General features: G+C 47.0%; 1 protein-coding gene across 6 annotated transcripts in view; it reads right to left on the bottom strand.

Annotated features, from left to right (window-relative positions):
• The window catches only part of EXOC6B (exocyst complex component 6B), a 305,538-nt gene that overhangs the window by 149,248 nt on the left and 138,696 nt on the right, over positions 1-17,594 (bottom strand). For 4 of the 6 annotated variants that reach the window (XM_087737074.1, XM_087737072.1, XM_087737071.1 and 1 more), the window contains 2 exons: positions 9,865-10,041; positions 197-265 (listed from right to left, as the gene is read on the bottom strand). In XM_087737074.1, the coding sequence (XP_087593200.1) occupies positions 197-265; positions 9,865-10,041 (246 nt within the window). The remainder of the gene's footprint in view (positions 1-196; positions 266-9,864; positions 10,042-17,594) is intronic. The other 2 variants (XM_087737075.1, XM_087737073.1) reach the window with 1 other exon arrangement.

The raw sequence follows: 17,594 nt of genomic DNA on the forward strand, positions 1-17,594 counted from the left end.
GCACGAAGTTACTCCGTGGGTTTTACCCAAATCCATCCAGCACTGGCTTACTTTCTACTTCAGGTAACGCACATTAAGAAATGTTTTGCAACCGCCTCCTTCCAGCAGCACCGAGGGAAGGAGCGGCACCCCGTCGCCGGCTTTAACCCACAGCCCTGCGCCAGCACCGCTCGACGGGCAGCACGGAGTCACTCACCAAGACAGAGTATATGTGCAGGCATCGGTACACCGGTGAGAAGTCCACCAGGTCCTGGGCCCCAGGCACCTAAAAGACAGCAGGAGATCAGTGTGAAATACGCAGAACACGTATAGGTAAGCACCACTCTCATATATCACATATAGCTAAGTGCAATTCCAATGCATGCAAGCCCGAAAGAGCGCGACACCGAGACTGCAGGTATGTACCAAGTAGAGTGATTATTGGTATCTATCTATATCTGACTATATTTACACTTTTTAAAGTTTCTTGAAGTAGGAAAATTTCATGTAATATTGCTCGCACTCCATTTACGCTCCCCTAGGAAATCACATTGCAGCATCTGGCCCTCTGTTAGCCAGCTCAGCAGAGATTTAATTTTGAACATAGGCTTAAATACAAGTTCCAGCATCCTGGCACAAGCTGTTCTGGTACTTATGCAACGGGGGGGGGAAAAGAAAAATCTTATTCCCTAGATTTCTGGTTTGATTTCTTTAAAAGCACAAGTTGGGTTTTTTTTTTTAATTGTTTTTCTTAAAAAAACACGCGCCACACAGACTCCACCACCTTTCAACAACATAGTGAGTCTTGCACAGGGACAAGGAGGAGCGTTTTTGAAGGGTGGGACGAAGGGAGGGAAGGCGAGAGGAAAGATCAGAGAAGAAATTTGCATACAAGAAGCTTGTGTCCTTTGGATATGTTCAAGCCAACACAGCATTAAGTTTGTTGGCCAAGGCATAAAGCTAAGGCAACCCTCCTTCTCCTCCAAAATCCAGAGAGGAGGGGAGTGTTCTGTTGACATGTGGTGGAAAAAAGGGGAGAAAGATGAAAGGGACCAATGGACAGGCCTGGGAAACATGTTTATTTTATGTATTTTTAATTATGCTAAAGAAGCATTATGGCTAAAAAGAGGGCAGGATGAAGAAGAGAGAAGTTTCTAGCTGGATGAGGGTATGTGAGCCTCAACCACCACTGCCCAAAGCGCCCGGGGCGAGCGGTCCTCCTCATCTAAAGCAATGGCTTCAAGTAGGGGAGTGCAGAGTTATGGGCTGGAAAGGGAAAACGGGGGATTTGGTTAAATAGCCTTTGTATAAAGTGGAACTGGAGCTGTTAAAGAATCCACTCCATGCAAAGAAACTCAGTCCTCAGCGCTGCACAGGTTCGTGGTTAGAGCTGAAACAAGGAAAGAAGCAACGGAGACAGAGCAGCCACACACGGCGTGGGAGCACCCCATCCCGCATCACCGGCATCGCTTCCAGACCCCCAAAATCTTGACAGTCCCAACCTGGTGGTGCAGGGAGGGGAAGGCGCTGAGCAGCTCAGCGGGAACAAGGCAGCAAAGAGGGTTTTTGGGGCACGGCACGAGCCTGCTCATCCATCTCACTGGGCTTTCCTCCCCTCCCTTGCACCAAGCGCTCCATCGTGCCGCTGGAGCGGCTCCTACAGACGGGCAAGGGCGGCTCGCCAGGCAGGAGGAAGGTTTCCGAGCGAGGGACGGGGCTGGCATCGCCGGTGTGACCCCTTCCACCTGGAACCCGGCTGTTCAACACGCCCCAGCAGCAGGGTGAGAGCCGAACCGAGGGCACGCAGCTGCGAAGCACGGCTCACCGGTCTCACCAACATCTCTTTTATAAGACTATATTTGACAATATTTGATTATATTTGACAATCGCATACACTAGGCAGCAGTTTTACTGTGTTAATGCCAATTTTATCATGCCTTCCTGGTCATTTCTTTTCCATTTGCAGTCTCCCGGGCCTTCTAATGCTCCCAAATCCAGATTTCAGCTAGTTTGTGGATACAGATTTTGCCTTGCTGTATTCCTCCAGCATTAAGCGTAATTGGTCTCCAGTTGGTAAAGCAGTAAAAGGCTTCTGGCTCAGAAATCCCCGATTGCGAAACTGCTGGAGATCGCTGAAGCAGACAGGGAAGTATCCGTACTCGCTCGACCCAGCCGTCCTCCGGCGACCGCCGTCGGCGTGGGGAAGCTGGACTGGACGGACCCAAGCCCACCCTGTGTTTTTCTAAGGGAGGAGAAATCTGTCATCCCTTCACAACATCATCAAAGCAGGCGATGTTTTCCTATGAATTCGAATTCAGGATCAAACGGTTTTGCTCCGCTTGGATTTGGGGCACTAGTTGAACATGGTCCACGGAGAAATATTTCTGATAAAGATTTGTGAAATCGGGATATTGCCAAAACCGGAGTTGACTCCCCCAGAGAAATTCTTTCAAAGCAGACTGCAACATTTTCACAGTCTCTGATCTTCTGTAAAAACTTTTAAGCCCACACACACACTCACAAAAAAATAGGCTGGACTATTCTGCAGAGTTAACATCTCCGAGACATGAACAGCTTTAAAATTGTTCATCTAGGTAGAACACTATCCGACGTGGAAGCGCAAGTCCTGGACCACAAGAAAGCTTTTTGCAAACAGAAAGAGACGCACCCAAAAACTGCGCTAGGATTTTATGCAGGGTATAAACCTACAATGTTTTAAGGAAAAGAACCGACCACCCCTTCCCCATACAGCCACAGCCCTACAACAGAAGAAATAATAATCCTATCATTTGAAATCTTTCCAGACTAACCAATATAGGCCTCTGGATATACAGAATATATGAAATTATCTCTGTGGCTAGTTTAACACGTTGCACAATTTAAACACATCTAATGTTTATATATTTAGATATTTATCTAATATTTAGATATTTAGACATATCTAAAAATTCAGGCTTAGCACATCGCCTTTAGCAGTGACTTGATTTTCTCAGCCAAAGCGGCACTACCAGTGTTCAAAAAAATAAATAAATCTTTGATTTTTGAAACTTGATGATGAAATGAGAACTAGAGCCGCCCCAACAACAGGACTGATTACTCCCCTGACATCTCCCCTTCAGCCTAATCTTTTTTTCCTTTTGATTTGCAGAACAAAGAATTTATTCATCTTGTCCAAAATTGTCCCAGTCCACAAAACATCAGCGCCACAAACCTCACTCCCAAACCCTGCATCCGGCACGTTCCCGGTGCTGGGAGCAGAGGCAGACCTGTCGGTCTCTGTCAACAGCCAAAACCTCTCTTTTTGCAAGACATTTTCAGTCAGGTTAAACACTGCCTGTAGCAAATTTAACCCATGGAAGCCAAGTTTTCAATGGGAATGTTCAGCTGTAGCTGCCACCAACACAAGGCTGGCCCAGAGTTAAGGGATGCTCTGATCCGGCTTCGGACAAATTTGTGATGCCATGGCTTGAATCTCTCATCCTTGCTAGTTTTTGATGTAAAGACATGACACAAGCACAGATACATTCACCCTTCTTTCAGCGAGGGGGAAAAAAACCTCCAGACTTCAACACCAGCAATTCAAGAGAGGTGTCTGATCAACCACCTCACAGTTCCACCACTGACGTACACGGATGAGCTGGTGCGGAGGAACACGAGCACACACGACGCTGCACCCACAAAGGCTCGGGTCGAAAGGAGGCCATCGAGCAGGCTGGGCCTCTGCACGGGACGCACACGTTGTGGAAGGCATCCGTTCACCTTCGGGAGTAAAACTCTGCTGCTCAAAGTAGCGTTGGTTCTGCACTGCGTCCAGCTCTGGAGTCCTCAGTACCAGACAGCCAGGGACCTGTTGGAGCGGGGCCAGAGGAGGCCATGAAGATGCTCAGAGGGCTGGAACAGCTCTGTTAAAGGCTGAGAGAGCTGGGGGGGTTCAGCCTGGAGAGGAGGAGGCTGCGGGGAGACCTTACTGCAGCCTTTCAGTGCTTAAAGGGGGCCTACAAGAAAGATGGGGACAGACTTTTCAGCAAGGCCTGATGCGACAGGACATGGGGCAATGGTTTTAAACTGAAAGAGGGGAGATTCAGACCAGATATAAAGAAGAAATTTTTTGCAATGAGGGTAGTGAAACCCTGGCCCAGGTTGCCCAGAGAGGTGGTGGATGCCCCATCCCTGGAAACATCCAAGGCCAGGCTGGACGGGGCTCTGAGCAACCTGGTCTGGTTGAAGCTGTCCCTGCCCATGGCAGGGGGTGGGACTGGATGGCCTGGAAAGGTCCCTTCCAGCCCAAACTGTTCTATGATTCAACAAATCACATCTAATCTCTTTGGGTACCAGCAGCCGGGAAGCACTTTACCCCATGGTGAATGGAGGTACAGAACAAACTGTGCTGTAGATTTGCTACATCTTGTGTGGTCTCGGTGTCCTTTGACTGCCCCAGAGTGTCCCACGGCTTAACCTTAGGGCAAAAAACCTGAATGTATTTGCACAGTCAAGAGGATGCTCAGGATCCTGTGACATTGGAAGTGGCCAGATGGTCCTGCGGACTACCTCTTCTCACTCGGGCTCATGTGATAGGCAACAGGCAGACAGCTTCGTCTGGAAATAGTGAGGTTTCTCTCAGTGTCCAAGATGTTTTTTGCATAATTACTATGGAAGCAAACAAAAGGTGGAGGCTGATGGCACTTAACAAAGCCATCTATCAGGGAAAGCCAAGAGAGCTCTCGGGGGTCCCTGCTCTAGCTCCCAAAACGTTGTAGGAAATCTGTGACGCTCCCTTAGAGAACCACAACTTACTCCTACAGCCAGGTCAACCTGAAAGAACGCCAGAAGCATGATGAATTTTGGCTACACCTCACACCTGCTGACGTCCCAAGTGCCAAATTCCTCCTCCAAACAGAAAACTGTTGGGAATTTGATGATTTGTTCTTCAAAGAGAGTTGAGTGCCCGTTGTTCTGACGCGTGATGTCCTTCCTTAAAATCTCCCCTCTCCCACAAAGGAACACAAGGGCGTCCAGTTTGACCCAACCACTTCACAGACACCTGATCAGTCTTCTTTGGGGACAAGAAGAAAGAAGGCACAACGCAGGCGAGCTTGGCCTGCTGTATTCAACAAGATCGCAAAAGAAAAGTCACTGAAAATTAGAAGAATCTGGATGAGCTTTGTAGTTTTCTGGATGCTTTTTACTACAAAGGGAACAGCTGGCACAAACTGAGCGGACTGCGGAGCTACTCACTGTGAAATGCAAATTTTCCTTCTGCAACTTGACGTTCATAAAAACTGAATTTAAGCCTTCTCCCAGCTCACTTTACAGCTGGGCCTGCTCCCTCGCTCTGATTCTAGTGGGAGCCTCCACCTCAGGGAGGCATCTGCACTTCATCGGGACAAGTCTGGACCATAATGTCTCCAAACTGGAGAACACTAATGGAGTGGAGAACCGCATCTCGTATTCATCTCCTTGAACGCAGCTGGCAGAGCTCTCTTCTACTCCAAGGGAGAGAACGATCTACACTAGAATGCATGCAACGGTAGAAGCAAAAACCTTTTCTTCCTTTTCAAAGGTTTCCCTGCAAATTCTGCTGCAGGGGTAAAGGGATTGCTCCATACGGGTAAGGAATCGGGGCTCTCTAGAACAGCTCATCCAGCCTGGGTGGAGAACTGCATAACACAGCCTGCTGAAGGGCCTCAAATATATCCTAGAGTCAAAAAAACCCCATATATATATATATATATATTGACTCCACTTTTTCCAGCCTGTGCACCAGGATCAGGAGCTCTCCTGCCTAAATTTAATCAGAAACACCTAGGACCATCCTGTTTTCAATTCCGAGCAGGAGTGGGCGCAAGGGGCCCTTCATTCTTCCCTCTCCATATTCAACCAGCCTTCACTGGCTGTCTTTTAAAATAGAAACCTGCAGTTACTGGTTGGCTTTATTGGCTGCGAGAGGTCAAGAGCAAGAGCTACCAGTGCAGTCTTTGGATGCTTCAGGATCATTTCTTTACTTGTCTACTGACTTTATTCTACAAGGGGCCGCCTTTCCTTTCTCCAGGCTTTCTCGTTAGCAGTATTCCGTATTTTCTTAAGCAGTATAAGCCTCAGCAATCTTGGTGAGAGGAGAGCACAGCAAATGACACATGCCCACTTGTTGCAGTGCCGTCCCTCTAAGCCCAGAAAGCCTTCTCCATCGCTCCAGAACATGGGGGCTCTGCAGGGAACGAGATGCAGTTCACTTGCACTCAGGACACTCAACACTAACAATTTTAAGCAACAGGGATTAACTGTAGAGACTCCAATTTTGTATTAATAGTATTCCTGCACAGACCAGATAATCACAAGGAGAGTCACACCAGAAGATGAAAAGCTAGGAATGAATCTGTCAACCACGAAAAACAATTTTGCGGTTGGCCTGTAACTTCAGAGAACCCTTACCAAAGAACCTCCCATTAACATTTGACACACTGTACTGGTTTGGGCTGGGATGGAGTTCATTTTCTTCACTGCAGCCCATATGGTGCTGTGGTTTAGATGTGTGACCAAAGCAGCACCAGTAACACACCAGTGTTTTAGCTAGGTCTAAACAGTGCTTACACAGCACCAAGACTTTCTCTGTTTCTTACTTTGCCCCCCCAGCAAGCAGGCTGGGAGGGGACAACGCTGGGACAGACGGCCCAAACTGACCAAAGAGATATCCCATACCATGTAACGCCATGCTCGGCAATAAAACTGGGGGGAGTAGCTTTTTTCAAAAACAGCCATCGCTCGGACACTGGCTGGGCATCGGTCTGCTGGTAGGAGGTGGTGACTGCCTACCTTTGCATAGCTTGGTGGGGGGTTTTTCCCCTTTACCTGTTAAACTGTCTCTACCTCAACCCACGAGTTTTCTCACCTTTGCCCTTCACACCGTCTCCCCAGTTCTTCTGGGGGCCAGGGGGTGAGCGAGCAACTGGGTGGGGGCTTAGCCGCTGGCCAGGGTCAGCCCACTACATGCACAGACACTCCTTCAGATTTAGAATCATACAATCTTCTGGGTTGGAAAAGACCTTTAAGAGCATCAAGGCCAACTGTTAACCCAGCACTGCCAAGGCCACCACTAAACCATGTCCCTAAGCACCACATCTACCTTTCCTTTAAATACCTCCAGGGATGGGGACTCAGCCCCTGCCCTGGGCAGCCTGGGCCAGGGCCTGACAGCCCTTTGGGGGAAGAAGTTTTTCCAATACCCAACCCAAACCTGCCCTGGCGCAGCTTGAGGCCGTTCCCTCTCGTCCCATCGCTTGTTGCTGGGGAGCAGAGACCGACCCCCCCCGGCTCCAGCCTCCTTTCAGGCAGTTGCAGAGAGCGATGAGGGCTCCCCTCAGCCTCCTCTTCTCCAGGCTGAGCCCCCCCAGCTCCCCCAGCCGCTCCTCCCCAGCCTTGGGCTCCAGCCCCTGCCCCAGCCTCGCTGCCCTGCTCTGGCCACGCTCCAGCCCCTCCATGGCCGCCTCGGGGTGAGGGGCCCAACAGTTTAATGCCCCTATTTCCAGATGAGAGACCCATTTGTACGGATAAAGAAATCATCTTATGATTCAGGAGGAAAAGCCCCCCCGGAGGCAGGAGCGTGGCGAGGGAGCGTAGCTCCTTCCCGCTCCCCCCAAGCAGCCCCGGGCCCGGGAGGCGCAGGGGGCTCCCCAGCAGCCGAGGCCCCGCGGGTCCCGCTCCGCCGCGCCGCTTCATCACCACGGACAGCGGCCGCCGCCACCGCCCGCCCCGGCCCGGCCCGGCCCGGCCCCGCCGCTCGCCGCTCCGCGCCCCAGCGCCGGGGCTTCCTCCGCCCCCGACGGGCCAGCTCCGTCCCCCCGCTGACTTCGGAGACTCCTCCCAGCTGCCCTGTACAAACGGTCTGGAAATTCTGCCCTCCGCGACGCTTCCCTTGAACCTTTCCTTATACCTTTCAATTCCAACTGAAATTCAATTCTAATTTCTAATTCCAATCCAATTCAATTCCAACTCAATCCAATTCTAATTTCTAATTCCAATCCAATTCTAATTTCTAATCCCAATTCAATTCTAATTTCTAGTCCCAATCCGATTCTAATTTCTAATTCCAATCCAATTCTAATTTCTAATTCCAATTCAATCCGATTTTAGTTTCTAAATCCAATTCTAACTTCTAATTCCAATCCAATTCAATTCTAATTTCTACTTCCAACCCCAATTCAATTCTGATTTCTAATTCAAATCCAATACTAATTTCTAATTCCAATTCTAACTTCTAATTCTAATCCCAATCCAATTCTGATTTCTAATTCCAATCCAATTCTGATTTCTAATTCCAATTCAATATTGATTTCTAATTCCAATCCAATTCTAATTTCTAATTCCAATTCTAACTTCTAATTCCAATCCAATCCAATTCTAACTTCTAATTCCAATCCAATTCTATTCTAATTTCTCATTCCAATCCCAATCCAATTCTGATTTCTAATTCCAATCCAATTCTGATTTCTAATTCCAACTCTAACTTCTAATTCCAATCCAATTCAATTCTAATTTCTAATTCCAGTTGACTCAAGCTTTGCATGCCCCACAAGTACCGCCACGTTTCACTCTGTCGCCTGGTTTTGCAAGAACCCACTCCACAGCCAGCGAGAGATTTTTTTTTAGAGTGAGATGGAACAAGAACTATTGCAGGACCAGATTTTTTTTTAAACAGGGAAATACCAAAATAGATCTATTCAAATCAATGTTTGTTTTCAAAAAACGTGTCCTTCCCACTCATTTTTCTTTTGTTTAACTTCTGCGCTATTTCCATTTCGGTGTAGGAGTCAATAGCCCACCCAGATGGTTTCAGGGCAGCGCGAGGGCTCTGGGTCGTACCCTACGGTTGGTCCCTGGGAAGAAAGTGGTGATCATCGCCTCGGTCGGCTTTGGGAGCGCAGCAGAGATGAAGAGGAGAGAACCGAACCGTGGGGGAAAAGGCAGAACGCGAACACAGAACCCCTTGAGCAACCCACACTATTTTAAACTTCAGAAACCTGTTCTTAACCCTATTCTCCGGCTGGTCGTAGACTTCAGGGCAACAAGTACTACCCAATTCAGCCACAGGTTATAGCTGAAAATACCATTCTCCTGATGTAAGAGCAATAAGAGAAAAAGCATCCAGCGTGGCAGATAAAACTCGCCTGAAGGTCCAATGCAAGACTGCATCGCAAGAAATGAAGAACACCCCAAAAAGCTCAACAGCTCGTGACCTACGCTTCGAGCAGGTATCTCCAAGCTGCCTTTCCTGAAGCACAGGGCAGGGCTCTCTCGCACTTTAAGCACTGTAAATCCCATCTGTCCCACTGCACGCGCCGTCCTCCGGCGCAGGGAGGAAAGAACCACCACCGCTGCCGGCGAGGTGACGCTTTGCGGTTCACAAAACCGACTGACTGCCGGTCTGAGGAAGCAGCAGCAGCAAGGGAGCACACCAAGGAATTAAAACTGCGATTACAAAATTCTGTCCCGATGCAAGCCTTTTCAACGCAAAGTATGTCTCTGTCACCCAGACACGCGTCCCGCAGAAAAGGCCACGTATCTCATGCGCTACGCAGCAATTTCTCTTTTTTTAAATGAAGGATGGATACCAAACTGCCTTCCCAAGGAAGCACAGCAGTGGAGCACAGGAGACCCGGGCTGTTCAGTTCTCGTACAACACTTGGCCCCTCTGCTGAGCCTGCTAACGAGAATTGGGACAACAGTGCAAAATAACCCCAAACTGAAACACGCCCCGTCTTCTACAGCCTATCCTGCATCTTTATGACACACCGCATGGCAACGTGAATGAGCGAGGTGCAACCACCGCCTGAGACACTACCGATCACCCCCAAACCGTCCAGTCTCCTGGATTTGATGTTGTACAGTTACCTCTTCATCCTCATCCTCATCTTCAACATCCAGGATACCCGAATCCTGCTCAGACATGGGGCTAGTGTTTTTTACCTCCAGATCTGAGCTTGCGCAGACTTCTTTCTTGGACTTCTTTCCCCCGCTTATCCTGGGATGCTGCGAAACAATATTGTCCAGGTTTCTTTGCTGCTGTGCCTAGAAAAAAAAAAAAACAGAGTTCACATTTTACGATAGCATCCTTGGATTTATATTTTTTTCCAGCCAAAAGATGCAATTGGCCATGAAATATGACAAATGAGACAAAATAAAACACGCACTTAATGGAACGTAGAAATGTTGTGTTTTTCCTAACCCAGATACTCCAAAGAAACAGAAGATTCATTTCAAAACCATTCCAGGGATTATGCAACAATACAAACAATATTCTGACTCTTCACAAATCAAAATGCCAAACCCATCATACTGCCATATTGATCTATTTACAGCACAGATGCAGAAATATTAGCCCATAGGCCATGTGGTGACTGTCACAGGCTAAATTAAAGGACGTACTTAACCGTTGGATTTGTTCCTCTTTTCAACCCACGTCAGCACAAAACATTCCACATCTGGACCCCAGAGGTCCCTGAAAGCATTTTTGTGGTACCCCAGGAGAGCTTAATTGTACGTTGCTGATGTACAGAATGAGCTGTAAAAGGTATTGAACAAAAATTCGCTCGCTGGGAGAAGCGCCACGATTAAGGGAGCAAAACACACGGACTGGGCGGAGGTCCCACCAACGGCTGTCGATACCTGTTCCTCGGCTTTGGGGTTTGTTTGCCGCCGAGGTCAACGCGTGTGCTCTGCTGCAAAAACTCACTGGGTTTCCTCATTGTTCCCCAGCACAATATTGGACAGGAGAAATGGTTTAGCCCCAATTGTTCGAGAGAGTTGACCAAGAACTTCAAACTGAAGGGGAAGGGCGAGGAGGGGGGATGGCGTGGAGACGCTCTTCTCGCCACAAGTGCCAAATCATGGCCAAAACAAGGGGAAAAAGGCCAAGCCAACGGATGCAGTGGTTCTGCACATGTGGGCTTATGCTCTGGTGTAACTAGAAACTAAACACTCTGAAAACTTGAAATTTATACGGATATATGCACACAGATTTATAGGATCCCTTCCATATTTTTCTATAAATTGTTTATGTAGAAGAAGAAAGGTATATGGAAATCATCCAGATGTCTTCTGAAAGTGTTGTTTTAGACGGTAGGTTTCTTTTCAAAAAAGAATGAGTTTCATATATATTTCATTTATTAATAAAATCTCTATTTCTAGTGATTACCTGTACAACCCAAATCAAACCTGCACCCATGTCCCCAGCAGGGGACAAATGAGGTGGCAAAAGGGGACCATCCCCTGCCCACGCCAACGACAGCCTGGCTTTAGAAGGAAGAAGGAATACTAGAAATCGTATTGTAGATACTGGTGTCAGTGAAACAAACTGTGCTAGGAAAACAATGGAGAATTAAAACAAGTGGAACCTATAAATAAAAAAAAAACCCACCAACTAATTACTTTTGCTACCTGAACTGCAGAAAGTAGAAAGCTCTATCCAGAGCGCAAACCTTCAAAATTATTTCCTTTTAAACACTTAAAAGTATTAATATCATACAAAAATAATTTATGAGCAAGTTTTATTTTGACAGCCTCTCTCAGCTCAACTCCCTTTTGAATCCCTCCTTGGGAAGAACGACCCCATCAGAGACCGATCACTTGTGTAGTTTCTAGATCTGAGGAATATTAAAACCCAAGCGTGGCACGGATACCCCAACCCTTGCAAAATCCAGCGGGCTCTACCTTTGTGTAAGGCAAAGCGCCCTTCCCACCGCGCACATACAATTGGCTCCGTCTTAATTAATGAACATGGCAATTGATAATAAAATTAAATATATATAGCTGACACTGGTCGTGGTGGCACCAGGCACTGGAGCTGAACCTTACATGACGCGCAGCCCTGTGCCATGCCATAGCACAATCTTGACCTCTAGTGGTTGGAAAGCAGTAGTATTGTTGACGTTGACTACAAGTGCTCTTAGAAGAGAAGTAACGGCTGAGCAAGAGGACTACCAACCAAGCCTATTAAAAAGATCTCTTCAGGGATGAGTCTCAACAATGGGGATTTTTGCAACAAAGCCCCAGGAAAAGGTCCGTGTGAACACTGCTGAAGACAAGTTGTGCTAGCAACGTCAATACTTGAAGCAGTTGGGGAAAAAGTGGTATTTTTTGCATTAGAAATCTCAAACTTCAGAGGCAAAACTCTATAGAAAGACATTGCAACATCATATAAAGAGAATTAGGACTTCAAAAAGGGGAGCAAGCATTTGGTCCTTCTGAAGCCCACACAACAAAGAGATTCGAGGCTCGATTCCACTCTCAGATACGCCCATTTATGACATAAGTTACTCAACTGAAGCGTAATGAAGTTGTAACACTGAATCCACTGTAAATTACACCAAAAGCAAGCCCAGTGTACTCATTAAAATCTCTCAAATTTATGTAATCTTTTTTCCTCTAAAAAGGGAAGAAATCAAAGAATGGGAAAATGCAACGTTTTGGATAAAACATTGTGCTTGAAACGGATCATTAAACAGGGCGTAGCAAGATCACAGCAGAAAAAGTGGTCATGGGAGAGGAAAAATCTGGGCTCGCAAGCTGAAGGATGCTGCCGCCAGCTCTGAACTTTGCTGTCAAAGCCCTAAGCATGTAACATTCAGCATTTTAGGCTGAACACAGAATTAGTCTCAACAGAGGACCTTGTGGACGTGTTCTCAGGAGACACATTATCTTGCTCCCCAATCTCTTTTTAAACAAGAAGTACTAACGTCATCCTTCAGCTTCAACTATGCTCACACGAGGAGTACAGTAGTACGTAACACCTATTAACCAGCTGTCAATGTCGATAAGATCCAGATCAAATATTAATAAGATCTGAATCAAAACCCCAAAGTCAAGAAAGTCTGTCCTTCCAGAAAAAGCTATCGCTCTATGCCAGAGTTCAACATCCAAATTCAAACACCATGTTTTGCATTTTGCATACGTTAAATGCAAATAAACTTAAGTTTATCAAGAGAAAAATGTTGACCCGAATTAAAGTCCAGGGACCTACTGGGAAAAAGAAAAAAGGGAAAAAAAAAGTATAACCCACATCCCAGAGATCCACAAAACGCAGCCAGAGAGATGCTCCCAATGGCACAAAAGCGTTGCAGCCTACCAAGAGCGATTTTTACCTTTAGGAATTTGGGGTGGGGAGGAGAGGGAAGTTCTAAATTAGGAGAGATTTGCCAGGGATTTCTACCTTAAAGACCGACAAACACCCCCAAAGTAACCCCGTCGATGTTTATTCCCTTCCAGCACACCGCTGAACATCACAGCACGTAACCCCCATCTCGCACGGCCGCCGCTCCGTCGTACGACGGGCGCAGCCCATCAATAGCCGGCTGGGAGCCCGAGGAGTCGGCGCAACGCAAGCAGAGCCCATAACCTAGGTGTTACGCTAGAACGACACAACGTACACGCCAGAAAAAATAGTAATTGCTTTTCCATTAACAGGAGGGCATTTCCCCCGCCCCCACTCTTGGCAGGAAACAATCTGGACTGAAGTGACCTATAAGTGAGAAATATCAAATTTTCTTTAACTTCAGCAGGCTTGGGTGAAGTCACCGAGGTTTCAGTTTCACCTTGAGAGAAAGAGCGAGCTGGGGAGAGGCCCAGAGGAAGCAACTAAGGAGAAATTTGGGCTTAACCGCCAAGGAACTCCCCGCTCCTGCCCCCATCTCGTTACCCGCACCTTCCCGGGCTGGGGGTGCGGCAGAACAACTCTGCAATATATTTGACGTCGCACATAAAGGATGAAAAATGACCTGCAGAGCAGGCACATTTGGATTTTAATGTTCTGTTTCACATAAAGGCATCTGTAGGGAGCCCAATGAAGAGGCACACTTTAGAAACCACATCAAAGCGCAGGCGACACTCCAGCGTGCCCTCTGAAAACGGAGGGACCTGGGGCTACGGGGGAGGCGAAAAGCCCTCAAGGGACAAAAATCAAATAAAAAATCCCCTTACCTTTTGGTGTGGTTTACATGAAAGCAAGTGCATTTTTGTATTATTCTGTAAAATTGCCTCTATTATACAAGACTATCAATCTCTTGACTCTCTGCTTAATGTGACGATAAAAAAAAGGTAAGAAACCAAATGTCTGCTCGTAGCTAACGTTACATTTAGCAATAACACACAAAGCGTTTGGTTCACGTAGCTGAAACTCCCTCCAAGCGCAGCTACTTTCTTCGTCCAGGCAACCAGCACCGCAGCCTGGCAGCCTCCTCGCAGCACCGCAACACCCCACGCCGCTCTGACACGGCAGAAATCCCGGCCCCCTGACAGCAATGCTATTTCCAGGCTGGTTGATATAAGAAGCAAAGGCAGTTTCCACCTCCAGGTTCAGGTTTAGGTCAGTGACCTACGTTTGCTGTTGTAACCGGACCGAGGCTGGCCATCGGGCAGTCTAGGAGACCTTCATCTCCACAGCTGAGAAGTTGGTAGGTTTTGTTGGCTGAATGCCACCTGAAGAATCAATCTCTTTTGCTGTTGTTCCTTGAGAAACAGAGAATCAACGGAACAAGGGAAGAAAGCACTTCTACCTTTATTACACCTTTTCTCTCCCCAGCTATCCGCTTCTTTTCTGTTACCTGTATGCCACTCAACCAAGTGCTCAGCCTCGCAGGACGTGGCTTTGGGGGTTTCCCCTTCAAGCCTGTCATACAAGAGTCCTAAATACGAGTCCCCAGTACGAGTCCACCCTGAAATGGCTGCCGCGAGCTTCGGAGCAGCAACTCCACCTTCACCACCCATCGCAACTCAACCGAGCCAACCCAACCGACCAAGCGCACAGACGCAACGTTCTGCATGAGAAATTAAACGCATTGGCTTAAAACACTAGGGAAAAGTAGTAGTTGATTTTTTTGTAGTTGAATTTTTCAAAGTAACTTGACCGCTTGGCATCAAGCGAACACGGCCCCATACCCGCAACGCCAGCCTGCGTAGCTAAGCTGGGGAATGACATGGAGTAGCAGAGCAGGTCATGGACTCCCCCAGGCTCTGCCTACAGAAGCCATACCCATACATAAGGGAAAGTTGTTATACCACCTACGTGGGGAACGAACTCCTTTAAAACTCAAATAGCTTTTTATAGGGTTTTTATAACTTTGCCTTGTTTTCTGCATGGGTTTGCCAACGCGTGAGCGTGTCTTACCTCCCGTCACCTCCACCCACCAATGAACTGACAATATTTACTTTTTAGAAGAATCTAATTAGCTCTTTCCTGATGAGAAAGTAGATAAGGCACAGCAAAAAAAGAGGGTTTATTATTTACACGGGATTGAAGTACCGCTGTGGTTAGCTTCGGTGGTTTTGATTAGTTACTGCACATTTGCTGCTGCAATTGTTTTATAGACCCTTCTAATGGGCTGAGACACAGAACTTTAAAATATTGTTTCCCAATATCCCTAGGAATGGGATACATATTCCTTAAACAATATTACAAAAAAAGGCAGACTGGCTACAGGGGAAGAAAAAAAGAAAGTTAATAAAAAATGACAGTAGGGCTGGCTCCCCGCCAAAGACCCATTCAAAAGTTATAAAATCCCCCTTCGATCAGATAAAAGCACGGATTATTATTGCAAGGTGTAAACTCAACACACTGACACGGTTTCTGGTTTGAGTTTTAATGAAAAGCCCGTCGCTTGTCAAGATGATAAGAGTTTTTGCCGATCTGCTTTCTCGGCGTTAACTGGTTATCAGAGAAAACAATTTGTCGGAGGTTTGTCTGACAAAGTTCACCATCAGCACAGGAAACGAGGACCGAGAACGTGATTATTTTACCTCGATTCCTGGTCATTAAAAAAAATAAGTTTAGAAATGCAGCATTCAACAAGTTTGCTCTGCCCAACACCCTGCACAGACTTTGCTTCAACCTCCCGCTCCTCCTTCCCTAAAAACGACTCCTCCACCTCGGCCCACCCGGTGCTAAAATCCACCTCATGATACTGATATTCCCAAATATCAGTTTTGCTCAAATATGAATTTTTGGCACCAAGTGTGCAATGGGGAACAGGCAATTCTCCCTTTGCTTTTGCTTTCACCCAGTGATTTATCTTCATCCCCACGCTCCTGCTCCTTTTCCTTACCCGCAAGACGAGGTCAGGGTTATTTATATCGTCAGAGTTCGTTGTAAAGAGTAACTTGGTTAATTCAGCATTTTATACAAAACCTATTAAACCCCAACTGTTCTTTGGGGAAGCTCCTGCAGCCCAGTACTTGGAGAAAGGAATGATCAAGACCCTCCTTTCCTAGGAGCTGTAAAAAGAAGTTTATCACATTAGCATTGATAAAAAGACTTAGGCAAGCAAGTCCTCCAGGTCAGCTGTACAATAAAAGACCAAAAGCCATTTTTTAAGAAGTCCTTTATTGAGCAAAGTGTTGATTTACACTTCTGTGTGATCTAGCCTCGAGAACAAGATATCTGCAGGCAGGCATCAAAAGTAGCTCAGTTATGCGATTACAAAGTTTATTTATCACATTTACACGGAGTGGAGAAGCTGAAAATTAGATAAGCGGACTAAAAGCAGTAGGAGGACGGCTGTTCTACAAAGTATTTCAAACACATTAAAGACCGTGGCCCTGACAACTCCACAGCTCGGGTCTTTGTTTAATCAGTCCCCAGCACTTCACGAGCCGGGCTGAGATAAATAGTTTACTGCTCACTGTTAAGCAACTGGATGCATATTCTTTGATTAACTTTTACCAACGATTTAAAATTCCTTTTTAAACGCTGAGCGCCTTCATACGAAATCCCCTGCTATATGCAATACTATAAAGCACACTCTGATGTTGGGGGATTTTAATGCTGCCTTTTCACATAACATTGAAGAGGCATCTCACTCCCTGACGAGACTTAATCATGACTCAAAGCACAAGTGGGAACTCCCACACTTGGGTTTAACCTCTCGTTAGCCTAATTGCAACCGAATCAAACCCCGCCAAGTAAGAGAGGGAGCAGCAAGGTAATGGCAACCAGAACCCGTCGGAGGTGAGAGGGTTCAACTCTCACCCTCCCCGTCCCAGAATAACTCAACGTGCACACAGCCGTGCAGGACCAAGCCTCAGCTTTAAGAACTCTCTCATGCACTGGGGACTAGTAATTATTTTCTAAGCGAGGGTTTGTTTCAACACGCTCTCTGACCATCAGGGCATGATGGTGGTAATAGGGGGTTTTTCGCTGAAACTATTAAAAAGGAAAAATCCAGACAAAAGGCTTGCTTTCCCAGAGACCAGCGTCAGAAGAAAAGGGGATGCAGATGGAGAAGGGAGGGAAGAACTAAAGGGACAGTCTTGGGCTTTGACTTAAGGACATGCTATGCCCCATGCTTGCTTGGGCTCGGTGCCTCCATTAACGATAACCACAGCGAAGCACTGGAGCTTGCAGCAAGCAGCCAACGTAGCACCAAGGCAATGTCCTCCTGCATCTGAAAGCACTCAACTCAAAGAGGTCTCCAGCCCCTGGCACCATCACCCCCAACATGGGAATATTCCCAGCTCAATACCTAAAGCCTTCAGGCAGCTCCAGCAGCAAATGACGGCACACCAACCCTCACCTCTCTTTAAACCGACTTGGGCAACCCCCCAGTTGTTGTCCTACGCCTCCGACCTTGCCC

This window comes from Nipponia nippon, unplaced genomic scaffold, assembly GCF_047370975.1.
Source record: "Nipponia nippon isolate SJK-2023a ecotype South Korea unplaced genomic scaffold, ASM4737097v1 scaffold_6, whole genome shotgun sequence".
Taxonomy (NCBI): Eukaryota; Metazoa; Chordata; class Aves; order Pelecaniformes; family Threskiornithidae; genus Nipponia; species Nipponia nippon.